The sequence below is a fragment of the Anastrepha ludens genome, chromosome 3 (genome assembly GCF_028408465.1).
Source record: "Anastrepha ludens isolate Willacy chromosome 3, idAnaLude1.1, whole genome shotgun sequence".
NCBI classification, from domain to species: domain Eukaryota; kingdom Metazoa; phylum Arthropoda; class Insecta; order Diptera; family Tephritidae; genus Anastrepha; species Anastrepha ludens.
The window spans coordinates 87,670,386-87,689,495 of record NC_071499.1 but is presented as its reverse complement, the minus strand read 5'-3'; the positions used below and the strand labels follow the sequence as shown (position 1 = coordinate 87,689,495).

The window sequence follows — 19,110 nt, the reverse complement described above, 5'->3', positions numbered from 1 at the left end:
TATCCCAACGTTGTTTAAGCGTAAAGCGACTCATTTCGCTACGCGGGCTTTCTGGCAAGATTTCCTGCGTGAAAGAGCGATAACTGTCAAAACATCATTTGGTTCATAAAAGAGCTACCCTGTGGTTTACACTGCATACGAGTTTGTAGAATACAGTACACGTTAAATACTATATTAGCGAAAATCGTATTTTTATGAATACTTTTAGGGCTCACTATTTGTCCATATGTATGTGGATATGCAATTTGCTATGCTTCAGCATCGCTTCCCATAAGTAAGAAAGTCAAAGTTCGAATGCAGCGAGTTGGAAATGTGATTCCATTTACATTACCGCAGGCATTCAGGTAATTTTGTGACATTTCCTTGGCACTAGCCTATTAAAAGGCGAAACGAAGCAACGAGGCAACCAAACATCGAAACTGTGGGCCAAAACAGCAGCAAAACAATCTCAACTGAATATCAACACAAACACACACACACACACATATGTGCGCCTCCGTGCATATGGATGTGGTTAATAAAACCTGATATTGCTCATGAATTTTACGAGTGGAATAACGAAGTTGTAAACACAGTTTATGAGGTAACCTCAATGAGCTGCACTCATGCTATTCAAAGTGCCTGTGAGTAGTTGGTTCGTAAATTATGATGGCGAGGTAGATATACGGTGTGTGAACACCTTTGGAGTAACGCCTGAAAGTAGGCTTTGTTTTGTTTCCAATGTTTATAGTTGCAGCGGCATTATTTATGTTTAAGATATTTTTATTTGTCTTTCTCTCTTACAATTTTCAATTCAACTTCACACATTATTGAACAAATAGTACTCGTATAGTACAATAAAATACACCTACATTACTTGGGTGGCTAAGTGTGTGTGTGTATGTGTTTATGCGTAGGGGCGCATGTACATGTGTACTAATTACAAGTTAATAGCTTTTCCAAATAGTATTTGATAATTTTAAAATTTTGTTCGATTGTTTGGTGTATACATGTCTGTATGTATGTAGTTACACATGTATCTATGTATGTATGTAATTATAAATGCTTACAAAATTATACAATAAAAGGTACACACTTAAAATACGGGTACGTACTACACTCAAAACTGGCAGCGGGCAGTGCAGTACAAAAGGGCATTTTACGCGTCGTAAATATTAAGTATGAGTATATCAAAAAAAAAAAGATAAACACACATAATATTAAAATATTTAATAAAAATCGACTGTGGCCGAAATCAAGCCAAATTAATGTGTTTCTAACGAGTATTTTCTTCAAGTCAAACTACAAATAACAAATAGTAAAATTATTAAGTGATTAATTGATATTTGATTTTTTCTTCAAATTAACCCAAGCAGAGAGCAACGACTGCATTGTGAGGTCAGCAGGTGAGTGCTGCTTACGCTCTATTTGCTGTTTGTTTGACGCTTCGTATTGTTGTGCTCCATCACACTGGGATTTAATTCATCACACAGGTGCTCACAAATTTACAGGATAGTGCCGGGTTTGCGCAGTGGCAGACGCCTTCTTTGCGTTAGTAGTCCCAAACCGCGTGCCTGCTGTTTCGTTGTTGTTTCTGTATCATCGTCAGTTTCATCCTTGGCACTGTCAGCATCGGCAGGCGCATCAGCGGAAGCAGCGATTGGTGCGCTCTCCTCTTCCGTTTTCGAATCTTCGGCAGCGGTGGCGTTATCCTCATCAGCGGGCGCTTCTGTGTAAGTAAAAGAAATGAATAAAAATTAGTATAAAATGGCTGCAACTTTTAGGGTGGCATTTGTATGGCTCACCCGTTGTGGAGTGTCCCAGTTGCAGACGTCGCTTAGCCAATAGTGGATTGACTTTGCGTGGCGCCACTGGCGCTGGTGCCGCCTTTGGCTTGGCGTTCTCAGTCTTGTGCAGTTGTGGACGCGACTTCAGACGAGTCAGTCCATGTGGTGCTGCGGGCTTAGCTTCTGCCTCTGCCGCTTTTTCTGCATTCTCTTCGCCATTCGCTTCACCTTTCACATCATTGTGATGACTACTGTCGGCTGCGGAATCATCAGCTGTAGGTGCTTCAGTGGTACGCGCCAGCTTACCACGTGGCAATAGCCGATTGGCGCCGGGGCGTGCAAATCGTGATGCTGGTTTCGCTGGTGCAGGCGCTGGTTTCTCTTCGTTGCCACTAGCTGCCGCTTCTTCTTCCTTGTGCTCACTATCTGCGGCTGGTTTGGCGGTTGTAGTACGACTGCGACCGCGCAGACCCAATGTTGGGCGACCGCCGCGCAGCGAACGCGCCGTCGTGCTGGATACAGCTTCCTCATTAGCATCCTCGCTGTCAGCGCTGGCCGATTTTTCGGTGGTGGTTGTGCTGCGTAGGTTGAAGCGGTTGCGTGCTAGGGAGAAAAGGCGAGATAGAGCTATGTAAATTGTGAAATGGAAATGTGTATGGGCACTTACGTCGGTTACGACCAAAACCTGAGCTCACTGGCTTGACTTCTTTGGGTGCGGCTACTTCCTCCTCCTCTTCGGCTGGCGCTGGCGCAGCGGTTGTGGTACGTGCTCCAGGGCGCGCTCGTCCGCCGATTGATGGACGTGAGAAACGATCTGGGAAAGAAAAAATTTACTGATAACCATTCTGTCCGAAATGAAAATTTTGATTTTACTTTTGCCTGTTTTGGGTGCCTCCGCTGGTGCTTCTGTTGTTGTCGTCGTGCTAGTTTCGCTTTTGCCGCCCTTGTTCAACTTGAAACGGTTACGTCCGGGAGAATTTAAGCCAGGCCGTTTGCCACCGAACAGCGATGGCGCCGGTGTGGTTGTGGTGGTAGTTGTTGTTGTGGTAGTCGCTTCAGTGGTGGTTGTTGTGGTGGTGGTTGTAGTTGAGCTGGGTTCTTCTTCGACCAAAGTGGTCATGGTCTCGTCATCGGAATTTGTGGTATCTGGCAGCACAGTTGTAACCTCTGTATCAGCATCAGTGGTCATGTCCATGTTAAAGTTTTCATTCGCTAAAATCGCATACAGATCCAATGCTGCCTTCTCCATTGATAAAGTTGTTTGTTCTACTTCCTCATTATCCAAATTCTTAACAGTCACATTTTCCTCATCACTGCCGACAGTAGGCTGACGTCGTTGCTTCTCCTCGGCCTCCTTCTTCTCAGCTGCTTGAGCTGCTGCTGCGGCTGCTTGTTCTTGCTCAATGGCGATCGCCGATTTCGTTTCGGTGTCACTGTTCCGGATGCCCTTCACTTGTTTCTCGTCCGTGTTGAAGGTTGCACTGTCAACTAATTCCAAGCTGGGCCGTTTTACGCTAATTTTCTTCTTTTCGGCTGCGTTCTCAAGCGAATCCAAAGCGGGTGTTGGTTGCGCATCAACGTTTTTGCCTCGGCTGGGGAAACGTGTATTGGCAGGTAGCCGTTCGGCTTCAACGTCATCACCAGTGCTATCCGATATGCTTGATGAGCGACCCTTAGCCTTGTTGCTTACGAGACTATTACCAGTTGGCGCCGCAGTGGTGCGCTCAATGTTGCTGTAACGAGACTTGCCACGTTCACTTGAATCGGTTTTAGCTGGTGACTCCGATGGTTTGGCATCATCTTCGTCTTCATAGTAGTACACGTATTCATATTCGTAATCTTGACCATTTGGTCCTTTTTTGATTTCAATGCGTGATTTTTTGTTATTTTCCGAACCGGCAGCATCCAAGTTAATGGCCTGATCGACGAAACCTACATTTATGTCCTCATCGAGTGCAACCTTCTTAACGGGCGACGCTGTAGTCAACACACCGTAAGTGACATCGGCATTTTCGACCTCTTCTTCTTGCTTACGCGCTGCGTCTAGCTCAGCTTTAATTTGCTCCAACTCCTCCTTCTCAATGGCACGCTTGGCCTCGATGCTTTTCATGACATCCTCATTGATGAGCGCACTTAAAACCGGATTCAGTTCTGGGCGTTCCTTTGTTGGTAACAAATTCATGGCACTCTGCAATAAATCAGAATCTGGCAAAAAAGTATGCCTTGGAATTTTATGTGATGTTTGGAATTCACTTTCATCAGGACGTTTGTGAGAGGTTTCAAAAAGTACTTCACTCGACGGCTCTGCTGACAGCTGTTCGATGGAGTTCTGCGCCTTGACCAGCAACGCCAAAAAGCATATCAATTGACTGCAAGGACAAAGGAAATGGTTGTAATTAAATATTTCAGATAGCAGATAGCATAAAAAATGCATAAATAAATTTACATAATCGCGTAGAAGGACAAATAACTTGGTCGAAGTAATGGTGATGGTAAAGCTAGTGCAATACCTGTGATGAGTAAACCGGTTATAGACATAATAATTTTGTACAAGAGACTGAAATTATTATTCGTAACTGTTGCTAAAGAATGTTGTCGACTGGTGCATGACTGGTTCTCATTTTATTATTATAAATACCCACACATTTTACGTACGACAATATTTCACGGCAGAAAGTGAAGGTATGCAAAAGCTTCCCACTAGGAAATTTTATGCTAGAGATTAGTCTGGTTCCGCTCACAGGGATATATACATAAGTACATATATTAAATGTGGTACGCAGCACTGTCAGTGTAGTGTAATTACCGATCGTCTTCGTCTAGCTCATCTAACGGTAGGCCCAGGAAACTGCCTGTTTCGACGGGTTGGGTCCAGACGGAGAGAGATGTGTTAGATGAGTGGGTTTGATGGGGCATATGAAAAGGTGGTTAGTGTCGTGCGGGGTGCCTTCACTTGCTGGACATATGTTTAGTATGTCGAGGTCGATTCTGGATAGGTAGGAGTTTAACCTGCTACAGTAACCAGAACGTAATTGTGCCAAGGTTACGCGGGACTCTCGGGGAAGCTGGAGCTCTTCGTCTGCAATAGGTGGTGGTTGGACTCCGATAACGGCATTCAGAGGTCGGGAGCTTAAGAAGATGGTAAGGGTCTCCCGATGAATGTCGTTAATGGCCTGTCTGTACACTGTCTGATCTTGGAGTGGTCTGTCTGTTTTGTCCTGGATCTCGTCCACGTAGTTGAAGAACTGTGCATAATAGTGAATGGATTCCCTTCTAAGTTTAATATAAACTTTCTTCTACAACATCTTCTGCCATATAAGTTGTCTGCCGTATGTACTGGGTTTGTCTCAGTTTCAGTGAATTACTCGTTAAATGAGAAAATTCGCTTTGCTCATTGAATAGGATATTCGACGTGCAACGTCACTTTGAGTGATCTAATAACCCATCCTATTGCGCTGAGATCAAGGAATAATTTTAAGACCATCTCTCTATGAAGACCACTGAACTGAGTTATTGAAAAATTCCTCAAGATTGACATCTCTAAAGTCCGATGCTTCTGGTTCGACCTTGAAAGTAGGGAAATCTTTTTAAGATTTAACCAAAAATGGTACACTAGTTTATGCAGATGGAAGTGGAAGTTTGTGAGCAACCGAGTTGGCTGAAAGGTATCGAAATAGCCAGTTTTTCTAAATAACAAATGAAAGGAGTCATTCTAAAAATATATTACAAAAACTTTTCGCTGACGTCGGCTTAACAACTAATGCAATCTTCTCTATTCTCTTAGCCGTGTGTTTCAGCATTTCATTTGCATTGTCTCCTCCCAGTTTGCTACAAAAAATTCTTGCGGCTTTAGCGTACTTTCTATCTTTTGAGAATATTTCTTTTATGTTCATTTCAGCTCTTTTCGCTAACAAACTCCTTCCAACTTTTTTCTCCATCAAATTGGCTCACCTTCGCACGCAGGTTTTGGGAGGGGCAGGATAAATCGAAGAAAGTTGTACTCTTCACTTGTTTTATGGTTTGTCTAAAAGACTCCATCCACCAACTCGGAAGTGCCTACTTTATTAGAGTTTGTCAAATGATATTTAACAACTGATTTACCCACGATCAGATAGCGAGGATCTACGGAAAAGGAAATGCAGGCATCTATTGAGATTTATTATTAAGTAATTTCTGATTGGATTTTGGAACATAATTGGCAATTGCTATAAACTCTCAATCGTAGAGATTTTTTACCGGCTATAGCAATAAGTGAGAAATAGCTCTTTCACCATTTAAGTAAATTAATTTGAATATCGCAATATTCATAGTCGGCTTCTTTTTTTAAAGCGAGAATTAGCCTGCGCAACTTTCTCTAGTCGATGAACAGTCACGAATTATGACTGTTTCCAGACGAAACAAAAATGAATACCACATGAGCAACATAATTTCTTCCCTTTTACATCTCATCTCCCATTTCTTCATTCATCTTGAAATTTGAAAGGTCGAGCCAAGAAGCACCGAGAGATTTGGTAACTGCTAAAATACTCGGTCTAAGGAGCCCATTGTATTTAATTCAATCTTACTATCTACGATATTGTGAAGCTTTATCATTTGAGGTTTGAGAGGTGGACGGTACGCACTAGCGACGACTTTTTTCCTTTACTTAGAGGCGTCGAGTTCAGCGACTCGTTGCCCTGTGCATAACAGGAGCAATGACAACTATTCCTAGATATGATACTTAACATACCACCTATTGACCTTATGGTGGAATATCTTGCAGCAAAATCCGCGGAAAGATTAGTGACTGCTGGAGTATTTACTTACAGAACCTTGGGACATAGCTCAATAGGAAAGAGGAGTACAGGTTGCACAGACTACACGACTCTGCGCTTTAATTGGGAGAGAAAGTTTCAGACTACAACTGAAGACGATGGATGGCACAAAAACATAAAGCCTGGCCATAGAACTTTTCACATCTTTACAGACGGCTCTAAAACTTCAGACGGAGTGGGAGCGAGCATTTACTGTTTAAAACTAGAGATTAGTAGGCAATCAAGCTGCCGGACCAGAGCAGTATTTTCAAAGCGGAAGTTTTTGCTGTTGGGAAAGCCGCGGAGCTAGCCTACACAAAAAATGAAAATAACTCAATAATAAATAAAGGGTTTTCCGATAAGAGATGTTATTTTGATATACAAAGAAAAATGCTATTTTTTAATATAAATGATCGCATGTTTATTTCATTGTAAAGAGGAAGGTATGCCGTTAATAGTGGAAAATAACATCAGGCAAATGACCACCACTACCACGCTTATAGGACAATATCCTTTTCATGAAATTTTCCATAACCGAATTGCAATGTGGCTGCCCTATGTTCTCGGTAGCCTCACAAATTCCATCTTTGAGGTCTTGAACCGACCCTGGGCTATTGGTGTACACCTTCGCTTTCTCATCGCCCCAAAGAAAAAAGTCACAAGGTGTTAAATCACAAGATCGCAGTGGCCAATTGTGATCACCTCTTCGAGAGATAACATCGTCCGGAAGTTTTTCCCGTAAAAGATCAATGATTTCGTTGCTTGTGTGGCAAGTAGCGCCACCTTGTTGAAAATAAACGTTGCCCAGATCAATACCATCCAATTCCGGCCCTAAAAAATCGTTAATCAACTCTCAATAGCGATATATAACACCTGTTATTGGAAAACCCTTTATTTACGTGGACAATTAAATAGCAATAAAAGTAATAACCTCATATTGCATTAAGTCCAAAAACTCCCAACGGAGCAGAAAGGCTAGCCGCAAACTGCACATCTATTGGGCACCGGGTCACAAAGGCATCATAGGAAACGAAATAGTAGGTGAGATAGCTAAAAATGCTACTAACCTACTATTTGAACAAGGGGCCGACGTACAAAAACCGCTAAATAAGGTATACAACGAAATGGGCGACTGCATGAAAGCGGAAGCTAGGAGGACTAATCTGACCACATGCTAAATTGCAAAAGTCATATGTAGAACTAATGACGAAGAACTAACTCAATTCGTACTTACATTCTCGCGAAAAGACTGCAGAAATATCATAGGTATCCGACAGGCTAAAATCTTTTTGCTGCAGATGCATACAAGATAGGGCTTTTCTAGCAACGACAAATGCAGGAAGTGAGATGCTAAGAGGAAACTTTAGAGCACCTGCTGTGTCTTTGTCCGGAATTATCAAAAACTCACTTCAAATGCCTGGGAGCCCCACAGGTTGAGGGTCTGGAAGATATCTTAGAAATAGATTCTCCTGCCTACTTAGGTTTGCTAAAAGCGTTGACGCCCCTGTGTGATGCACACTTTAAATCTTAATAAAGGTCAGTCTCCATCTGGTATCGCTAGGAACCAAAAGGTCTATGCATGGCTTAATGCTAGCGGGGTTAGCCTAATCTAACTTAAAGGCATCGAGTGGAATAAGTTTACTGATGAGAGTGCAACGCAGCTAACAAGTGTGCTATTGATGGAGTTCTGGTGCACTCCTCTTTGTAGCAGGCTTAGTTGTATCCAGAGCAAAAACTCTCAAATCTGAACCTTTCAGACTTTTACGACGAACTGTCATAGGTTCAGTATCGAATATATTAGTTAATAACTAATCTCCTGCTCACCTCACCTGCTAAAGATGAAATGTAAAGAACGAGCGCAGAGATGGTACAAGGGCACATTAAATGTGAGATGCTTGCATATTGACTGATTAATGATTTTCGATGACTTTTGCGTTTACTGCTTATTTTAATTAAATCGATTTCCTATTCGGTTGGTCTGTGAACACATACTCGCTATCGCATACAAGCACCGCTACAGCTTTGGCGAGTACCTACCGGTAAGTGCCAGCAACGGTGGGGAGCGCATGCGCAAATGTGCCGTGATACGTGATACAGTTACCTGTCAGTGCAACACACACATACACACACAAAGTCATGTTTTTTTGTGGATGCACCGCATAGTTCAATGAGCGACAGATGCTTTACCAAGCCCAAACAACAGACGATATAATGGACGGATAGATATAATAATGCACATCGAACAACGCGCCAATAAAGCGAACCGGGGCGAATCGCTGAGGTCGAACGTTTGGCTGATGCGATATGCAGGCAAGCAGGCTAGCGAGCAAACAGTAACGGCCATACTTTGCAAATCTGAAGAAATAAAAAATATATGCACATATGCATGCATGTGTGTGTGTGTGTGTGTGTGTGGGTAATGTAAAGTATAGGTATTGTATATCGATACATTGCAAATCTGTCTACTTTTGTGCATGTTGTTATTGTTTGCATTTTTTGTTGTACTTCTGCTGCTTTTTGTTGTGGCACATTGAAATGCCAATGTATGCACGTAGATGGCAACAAAGCAAAGCTCAAGGCAAACTGCCAAGATGCTTAAGCGGTTCGGGCCAAGCTGTGAGTGTTTTTTTATTAATTTTTTCGAGATGTAAATCGCAGCTAACGTATGTATCGTTAAGTACGTCTGTATGTATGTATGTAAGAATATGTATTCGAGTTAAGCATAATTGTGTGTTTGCGCGCAAACTGCAGCGAAAGTACGCTAAAAAGTGAAGTGAGCAAAACAGACCGGGAACTCGTTTCAAACAGCACTCTATTTCTCACTATTATGGGACTAAATAAGACGGCACAAACAAGCAATAGCAATCTATTTTCAATATTGCGGTGTGCTACAACCGTCGCCGCACACCCTCATCAGCGCCGCCGCCGCTGTGGCCACCACCGCTGTGGCCACCACAGCAGCCGCCGTAAACTGGTTCCTCGATTGCCGCTGCTACGCGGACACTCGCGATGTGGCAGCAGCAGCCAGCAGCTAGCAGCAGCTTGAACTCCACAGCCGCGTTGCATTGGTGTACCCTTTCGCTAAAAAATAACTGGTCTACTATATTGTACCTATAATAAAAGGAAAAAAGTTCGAAATTAACCCATTTCAATGTGCAGTTGTTTTTACGGATTTAACGTTGTACATTTGGCGGCTGTTACTTGGCGGCTGTCTACTTGACTCCGGCAGTTATCCAAAGGCAAGCAAGAGCTTTGCGCTGGTTATGGCTGTTATCGCACACTGGTTATTATGGAATATTGGTAAGAAAATGGGGCAGCGTAGTGCAGTGCTGTGCAGTGCAGTGCAGTGCAATGGAGCGCAGTAGAATCGCCAGACCGCAGCAGGGGCAGGTGACAACAGATTGGATTGCATTGCAAGCTATGTGTACTCAGTGCCTGTGTATGTGTGTATCTGAACACCCGGGCATATGGCTGAAAGGTAGTCAGTGCACACAGCAGTAGATATTCATATATGTATGTGTTTGTATGCGTTTATACTACTTGTATGTATGGCATGCATACTGCCTCACCGCTAGGCATTGCGAACGTAATCGTAATCGTATTGATATTTATGGCTTTTTATTTCTGACTGTCATTCAACCAACCAGTCTTTTTCCCTGTACAATAAATATTTCGTTATACATTGATGCTGTTGTTTTTGTAATAACAACATTTTAACATTCGCTAGAAAAAACTTTACAAAGGTAGACAACTTCAACTTTCTGAAGCAACAGCAAAAAACAAAAACAAGAAAATACAAAAGCAGCTTGCATACCAACAACAGCAACAAAGCGCCCAGCAGCCCCCTCAGCGCTTGCAGTAAAATGAAAAAAAAAACCAGCATCAAGAGTTTTATGTTTTTTTTGTTTTTTCAATCATAAGCTTAGTATGCTTAAATGCTAAAAGTGCAAGTGATTGCGGAATAAATATACATACGTACATATATTATATATTTATGTTGAGATGTGTATATTGTGGATGCGTTCGACACTCACTACGAACTGGAATTTATACATACATACACACATATGTGAGTGCAGGCATATGAATTTAAATATTTTGCATACCTGAGTATGCAGACAAGCTATTTAGTTGCATTATTTTTTAAGGTGTGTAAGTGTAAGGAAGGGTTTCGCAATGTGCTTGCATTCATACATACATACATACCCGCAGGCATTGCTTCTGCATAAGTATGATAGCTTTTACATAGTTTAACTGAAATGTCTATAAAATCAGTTGAAGGGTAAATTTTTGTTGCTGCGAGCATGCAAGTCATTCGTTTTATTTTATAATTGGAAAAATAAGAGAATAGTAAACTAGAGATCACTTAACCTTCGAATTTTTTGGAATGAGTTTGCATGCGCAGAAGTTAAATTTAATTGAATTAGCGTCAGTGACTCACAACAATTTCGCAACAAAGAAAAAAATATTTGACCAAAGGATTTAGTTAATTGTAGAATCTGCAAAGGCTCGTGAATTAACCTAATTAAAAAATAAGTCAAGGTAACCGCAGAAATTTTTAATTAGATCTTAAAATATTTACTTATTTAATATATTTTTATGACAATGCTGAGCTTTTTGGGCAAACTCAATGGCATTCGAAAGATGAAAAACTATTTTTTACGCTGAATTAGGTAAATAATGGAAGAGTTGCCACAACTGTAAAAAATCGTGTACGATGAAATAAATTGAAATTTTTTCGCAAAAATCTGAGCAAAAAAAGTAATAATCGCATCGAAGTTACCAAAAAAAAAATGTTTGTAAAGTTAACCCATCATCCATCGCGTTTGACGAATAAAACCCTTCATTTTTACAAAAAAGTTAGTATTACCCGATTTAACTTACGAGCCAATCTCTAGCTTCAAATGATAGATATGATTAACATTTGCTCTCAGTTATTGCGTTGTTGTTATAAAAGACCAAGGATGATCCAGGTTTGCTCGTTAGGTATTGTGAAAAAAATTTTTTTGAGGTAACTTTGGATTCCACGTCATTCGTTTTGTGTTTCACTAAGCTAAGGCTAGATTTTGTGAAACACAAAACGAATGACGTAGAATCCAAAGTTCCCTCAAAAAATTTTTTTTTCACAACACCTAACTTAACTAACCTAACACGAATGACATCGGCATATCTGTCGAATTCGCTCAGAGTCGAATAACGGTCTGCTGGGTAGTACACCAACAATGTTTTCACCTTGATAAAAGACAGCCGTTTTAAATTTCATAGGCTATTTTTTAGGCCCATGCGATGTAAAATCTCTGGAAAGGAAACGATGCTCTCGGAGTGGTATTTTAGTTTATCAACGAAAAACACCCGGAGTTAAACCAGGCGATCTCGATTTTTTTTTTCAAATTGTAATTAAAAATGATTGCTCTTATTCAAATCTGGTTTTTTAAACTTTGTACATAGTTTTAAAAGTTTCTCTCTATGTTTTGTTAATTTTCATAAAGTTTGAAAAGCTGCGTGAGATATTTTAACTCCTTTGTAATATTTTCTGGGTCTCGTAAATGAATGTCGATAGAAGCAAAGTCGACGAAATTATGAGTATGGGAATATGCGCGACTACCATTCGAAAGTGCAAAGCTTCCAAGTTTTCCGACACAAAACACCAAATGATACAAGAAATTTTTCCTAAGAGCGGTCGGCCCTCGGTAAGCAATGGCAAAACTAATGTACACTACAAAAAAGAGTAGGAGCTCGGTCAAACCCTCAAAGAGGGTGTAAGCGGAAATTATATATAATTTGTGTGTCCATTACTCCAGACTGAGTTTCTATGCATACCTACTCGTCCTAAGAGCGGTTTCCTGAAACTTGTTATTTTTGAAGTGCATAACGTCACAACTCTAAATATACTGAACCAATCGGCCGCCGTAGCCGAATGGGTTGGTGCGTGACTACCATTCGCAATTCACAGAGAGAACGTTGGTTCGAATCTCGGTGAAACACCAAAATTAAGAAAAATTTTTCTAATAGCGGTCACCTCTCGGCAGGCAATGGCAAGCCTCCGAGTGTATTTCTGCCATGAAAAATCTCCTCATAAAAATATCTGCCGTTAGGAGACGGCATAAAACTGTAGGTCCCTCCATTTGTGGAACAACATCAAGACGCATACCACAAATAGGAGGAGGAGCTCGGCTAAACACCCAAAAAGGGGTGTACGCGCCAATTATATATATATATATAATCGTTTTGAAATTTTACGCATTACCTCACAATTAAATGTACCAGGTATTAAAGGAAGCTTTTTTCTAGTCTTCTAACAAAAAATTAGCCCATTTTTTCATCGAAAATCGATTTTCTTTGGCTTCCAAGTACTACGAAAAATTTAAGCATCGAAATAAAAGACTCCCTATAGCTCGAGAAATTTTTTCTTTAACAAATGCATTTCGTTTCAGATATTTCTGTTGCGATGCATTTCGAAGAATTGTTTTTCGCGACGCTCAATTCTCAATATTTTGCAATGAAAATTTAATAAAGAATTGCACAAACATTGCTTTACTATACAAAGTGTGGCATTATCCAAACGGACAAAAACATATTTTTATTATTCAAAAACAAAATGAATACAAAGAACAAATGGATGATTAATTTTGCGCCTCCTTGTATGAGAAATTATGGGATAAACATATCCATGCCCACCAAATTAAACTTACCTCCCCCTTAAAGTTCATATTGGCTATGGTTTGTCATCCTTGTTTTAAATTTCAATGAGTTTCAGAAACAAATGAAGGTTTTTTTAGAAATTTGTTACTAACCAGGGTAAGGAATCGCAAATATGAAGAACGCCTTGAAATGCACTGTGTGAATACTTTACCGTGAGAAAAAGCAGCAGTTTAGTTTATACAAAATATTTTTAGATGACTCAGATTCACAAGTGAAAGCAAACCCACTTTAATTTTTTTAGAGACCCCAAATATTTAAAAAATTTAAGTTCTGCGGTTATTAAAAAAATTGTTTGCTATAAAATTTTTCTTTTCAATATATAATAAATGCAGGAAAACGTGTACATACATTAGTGGAATGCTTATTTTCATTTGCTGGAAAGATTATGAGGTTGCACGTGACACGTGGCAAGCATGAGCGATGACTTATTTGAAAAACTAGCTGTACTGAAGTACTTGAAATGAGCCTAAATACTTTTTTCTATTTGATTCTATTTTCTATAATAAATAACAAAATATTTTCGAAATACGTGTAATATTTGGTTCTTAAAGCCCTTTTCGCTTTCTATTTAAATAAAAAATAAATAAAAATTATTTGTGTTTTGTAATATATTTAAATACTTTACTTGGAACACCATGGACATTTAGAATGAAGTGCTTAGCTCATTTTCATGCCAATTTATATCCAGTAGGAATATTAATCGCGTATGCTGACGATATCGCAATAGTTGCAAGGAACAAAAGGTAAGGGCTTTTAGAATAAATGAAGGTAAAACTAAATATCTGAAGATCTCACGCAGCGAAGAGAGATTAAATCCTGAAAACAGCGAAATCGGGGCAGTCACCTTTGAGGGTGTTCAGCACTTAAAATATCTGAGAGTCCTAATAAAAAATTACAACAGCAGGGACAATGCAGTACAAGATAGAATAATGGCACACACAAGGAGTATTACGACCACATAAAATTGCCGAAGTCTGAATTGCTTACAAGTGAATCTAAACTCCTGTCTCTACCAGTCAATAATACTCTCGGTGCTGGCTTACGCCTGCGAGTGGTGGATAATGGCAAGTGAAGACGAAATAATCTTAAGAGTTTTCTAAACAAAAATATTCGACTCGTAATTGGACCCATGCGCTGCAACGACGGAACATAACGAATACGCTGCAAAGACGAATCTCTGAGCTTATGCCGGGTAGAAGACGTCGTTAAACACATAAATTCCCAATGGCTTCGATTGTCGCACCACACAGTGCGCATGGAGGACATCCGCCGTAAAAATATTTTTTAGCAACAAATTCCCTAACGACACGAGCTTGAGGACGTTCATGGTTAACCTGGGTTGAGCAAGTCACGAAAAGCTACGAGTTCGTGCAGAATGGAAGAGACCTGTCGACGAAGCTGAAGCTCACACTGAGCTGTAACCGTCACTTGATGCTGATGATTTCTTTTAATATTTACAGTATTTTTCGAACTAAAATTTTCTAGTTATTTAAAAGGGAAAATATTAATCATGCTTTAACCGAAACTAAATACAGTTTGTCAAATAAATGTTCTGACATACTAAAATATTAAAGTCGTTTGCACTTCTTTAACTAAAACCATCACTTCTTATTTCATTTGGCGAGCCTTTTAAAATTATTTCAATACCTTAGGTAATTACCCGTACTTTGTAATGGTAAACTTGATAATCCACTAAAGGAGCAAAACGAAAATATAAAAACAAAACAAATGCTTCTCTCAGCTATCACGAAAGTATTTTTACATATCTTTTTTCGGCATCGTTTGCTGAATAATTTCATACACCGTTATCTCACCGTCTTGCTACACATACGTTAGTCATCAATCAGTCATAAAATCGTCGTAAGATGATTTGTTAACCAAATTGTCAAATCGTACGTAAATTATTTGAGCTGACTCCGTCGGTCTATTACAATCATACAATAAGAAAGAGTATGCAAAGGTCTCAGAAATGTTTTATTTAACCTGACCAACTATTTACATATAACTTAAAAATCGTACAAAAAATGAAACAAGGGTGGCGCCGAAGTCTGCAAGACCACGGAAAATATCTGACCACGCAGTAAGTATTTTATTGACAAAAGTAGACGAAAACGCGTAGATTTCAACAAAAAATCTTGATGGTGAGCTTAGAGATGAATGTGTGGTCGGAGTTTCTCATGAAACAGTTTGCCAAGTTTTGTAAAAGTACAACTGTACTTACGAGCTGATCGAGTTGCTTTCTGCCCAGGATATTCAAAAGCGTTTGGCGCATGTCCAGCAAGGGAATGGATGATTTGGCGTTTATAGAAGATAAGATCGATGTTAATACAACAAAAATAGTCTTCACTGTTGGCAACGGACCTCAGTCTAAATTCTGCCAGGGCAATGGACCAAAACGTGAAGCTCATTTGGTCAGAATGTGACTGCTTTTGGTTGCAGTAAAGTATTTTATACACCAGCCCAGGATATTAATCCAATAGAAATTAACGAATAGACGACAAGAACGAACGGGTGAGGTAAAGCATCAAGACGAACCCAAACAGACAAGCCGATATCGAGCAATGATAGTGCAACTTTCCGATGTCCCATTGGCCACTGAACAATGGAGGTTATCGATAGCGTAGGAGAGGAACCTGGACACAAATACCTGTTGTATCTAATAGGCATAAACACGGCTACACATTATGAAATGCTTTTATCAGTCCCAGGGCGGAATCAGCCGAGAGGGGAGGAATGTTATAGGGTTCGTGGGAGCATGCCCCACTTACCACTGGTGTAATAGCACTTTCGATGATGTGCCGCTTGGACATTTTCGATTTTAACCGCCTCTGAAAAAAACAACCATTAGAAAATTAGTGAGTATATTTAAAGAAAAAAGTTCCAAGCAAGATCGTGAAGAGCTCAAAACGCTATTTTCGAGGAATGGCATAAAATAGTCCAGGGCTACTATAGTCAAAAATTGAATCAAGTTATGAAACACGTAACCTTGACCACAAAAAGAACCACCTGCTCACAAATCAACTTATACCGTATTCCAATTCCGCAATGTGAAAGTGCTAAATATCTAGGCATTCATTTGGATAAACGGCTTACGTGGAAAACGCATATCTTTGCAAAAAGGAAAGCTCTAGGATTACTATTTCGTAATATGTACTGGCTGCTAAACCGCAAATCCACCCTCTCAATGGACAACAAACTTATCCTCTTCAAATCTGTGATAAAACCAGTCTGGACTTACGGAATCCAACTGTGGGGTACTGCGTCAAATTCAAACTTGGAAATTCTGCAGCGTTTCCAGTCCAAGACTCTACGCACCCTAGTCAACGCTCCGTGGTACGTGACAAATGCCCAAATTCATCGGGACTTAGACATCAATTCAATAAAAGAGGAAATACAAAATGTAACCAGTAAATACCGGAATCGACTTCAATTGCACCCAAATGAATTGGCCTCTACCCACATGTCACCATCATGTGCTTTTTAGGTTGAAAAGAAAAACACCAATTCAGCACGTCCAAGAGCCATCTATAAAATATTGAATTTATTTATTAGAAAGGATATTTCACTGGAAATATTCCTTTAATACTAAAATCAAAGCCACTGTTAAATGTAACCAAAAGTAAAATGCAAGGTGTTTTACATGCTCGGGGTAGTCATACAAAGTCCTGATTCGTATTTATTTTTTCAAAACTTATATCTAAAAGTTGTTTGCAGCAAATGTAAAAATATTTTCTTAACCGCTGTGTTTGAAATGAGTATTCTTTTTGGTTTTTATTTTTGCGTTATTTTTGAACGAAATAACTTTTTTACTATTGGATAACAAATTATTTATATCAGTCAAATAAAACCAAAGATTGAAAGAAAACCATAAAAAGATACATATTTTCTAAAGCAATACATTCGAATTTCGCTTGATTAGTAGATGTCAAAAGACTTTCTTGAAAAACTGTAAACCAAAGTTTCAAACCTTGTACAAAAGTTAGAAAAATTTAACAAATTTTCATCAAAATTGTGTACTTTGTAATCTATATTTGTAGAAAATACTCAGTTATTACATGCCTGTATAACAAGTAAATTTATAAAAACTTGCGTTGATTAAAAAAAAAATGTTTTTGTTTGCTTTTGCTGTCGGCTTTTACCATATGACAATATTTTTGTATTATTTACGCCATTTTTCAACGTAACATATTTGAAATCATTGAGATATTAAAAAAATGTGTGCAAATTACTTCCAACTATTTCCGTTTTTTAATTTTTAATTGCGTGGCAGAATAAACTGAGTGCATAACTAACACCTTTAGATTTATTATTCATGCAATGTGTAAAAATTCAGTAAATTAAAAAGTGATTTGTTAACTACTGCAATGTGCAATCATAACATGGGAGTGTGAGCTCATAAGCTTTAAATCGTGGTTAAAATGCATAAAAAATAAAAACAAAAACAATTAAGTTATATTTATGTAAACACGCACAAATATTTTCTTGTTTGCTTTCGTTAATTGAGGTGAAATTTTTTACTTTTTTGTTTAATTGCACACATAATCCGTTTTATGTGTAAATTGCATTTGTTTATTTATTTTTGGTTTTTAATTGCAAGTTTTCTTGTTGTTGTGTCTATTGTTTTGGCGAGGAGTAGCGGCGCATCACTTAAAAATTCGGAAGTCTTGTAATGGATTATAACTGATGTAAACGGATGGGTTGGTGGGAGGCTGAGCGGGAGTAAGTTTGGGTGGTTGTGTGCGTGTGTGTTTTTAGGTGGGACTTCCACCACCGACATGCAATAGCTGATATGTTGGCATCATATGAGCATATAATAAACATAAGTATGTCTGCTTGTGTGTATGGGTGTATGTATGTATGTATGTGCAAGTAAATATATTAAACATACGAGTATGTCAGCCGTTGGGTTGAACGTGTACGGTTACAATTTCCTTTGGGCAAATCAACGTTACTATATACATCAATAAATATATATACACACATACATACATACTTGCACAAACACACACATACTTACGCCATTCATGCTCAGTTAAACAAGTAATTTGCGCAAATTTAACCAAAGCAAACGTAATTTATGATTCATGCAATCTAACGTATACCACCACTGTACACACACACACACGCACACACGTAATTACTTAATACACTTTTAGCAGTACATTCATTGTTTAAAAATTTAGCGGCAATATGAGCATACGAGTTGGTAGAAAATTCACAATTATGTGGGAATAAACGCACCCATAATTCATGCATTTCTCACCCGGGGCAAACACCCGCGCATGGATGCACACACAAACGTGCCTAGTATTCATTTTTATGTGGCTACATGCATGGCTATGTACTATGTGCGTGTGTATGCTGCCATTTCGTTGTACATGCACTTAAAAGTTGTTAAGAGTGTGGCTGCCAAACTAGTTTGAGTTAAGTAAAAATAAAAAATGCATTGAGAAAGAAACTGAGTGATGGTGTTGAAGGCAAACTTGATGGAAAAAATGAAACGCATTCTTGCTGTTTGCAAGCACTTGCTTCGAATGGATGCATTTGATGCGTAATATTATTGACGTTAAAAAAGAATTTTAATGATAAAACGGTTATAAAACGGTGAGTGTGGCAACTTAAATTGAAATACTTTGTTTTTGGTAATTTTCGCACTTTGTTTGGAGAATACTTGGAAATATCTTTGGCGGCCTACTTCAAAGCTGGTTGATTTTTGCAGTAAGATTAGTGACTTAAGTACACATTTTTGTTACACAAAATGTGGCCGACTTTAAAATCAAGGTAGTTTTACTTAATTTTTAAATTTATTGTTAATGGTTTTATTATTTAAATTTATTGTTAATGGTTTT

General features: G+C 39.0%; 1 protein-coding gene and 1 long non-coding RNA gene across 6 annotated transcripts in view; one reads left to right on the top strand and one right to left on the bottom strand.

The window, feature by feature from the left end:
• Positions 1-942: 942 nt before the first annotated feature.
• Positions 943-19,110, bottom strand: part of LOC128858398 (uncharacterized) — a 76,151-nt gene continuing 57,983 nt past the window's right edge. For all 5 annotated transcript variants that reach the window (XM_054094651.1, XM_054094649.1, XM_054094650.1 and 2 more), the window contains exons 3-6: positions 2,640-4,135; positions 2,434-2,580; positions 1,785-2,369; positions 943-1,708 (exon numbers count right to left, since the gene is read on the bottom strand). In XM_054094651.1, the coding sequence (XP_053950626.1) occupies positions 1,485-1,708; positions 1,785-2,369; positions 2,434-2,580; positions 2,640-4,135 (2,452 nt within the window). In that variant the 3' untranslated portion in view covers positions 943-1,484. The remainder of the gene's footprint in view (positions 1,709-1,784; positions 2,370-2,433; positions 2,581-2,639; positions 4,136-19,110) is intronic.
• Positions 17,425-19,110, top strand: part of LOC128858400 (uncharacterized) — a 43,441-nt gene continuing 41,755 nt past the window's right edge. Inside the window, exon 1 of the long non-coding RNA XR_008454004.1 lies at positions 17,425-17,541. This is a non-coding gene — a long non-coding RNA (uncharacterized LOC128858400). The remainder of the gene's footprint in view (positions 17,542-19,110) is intronic.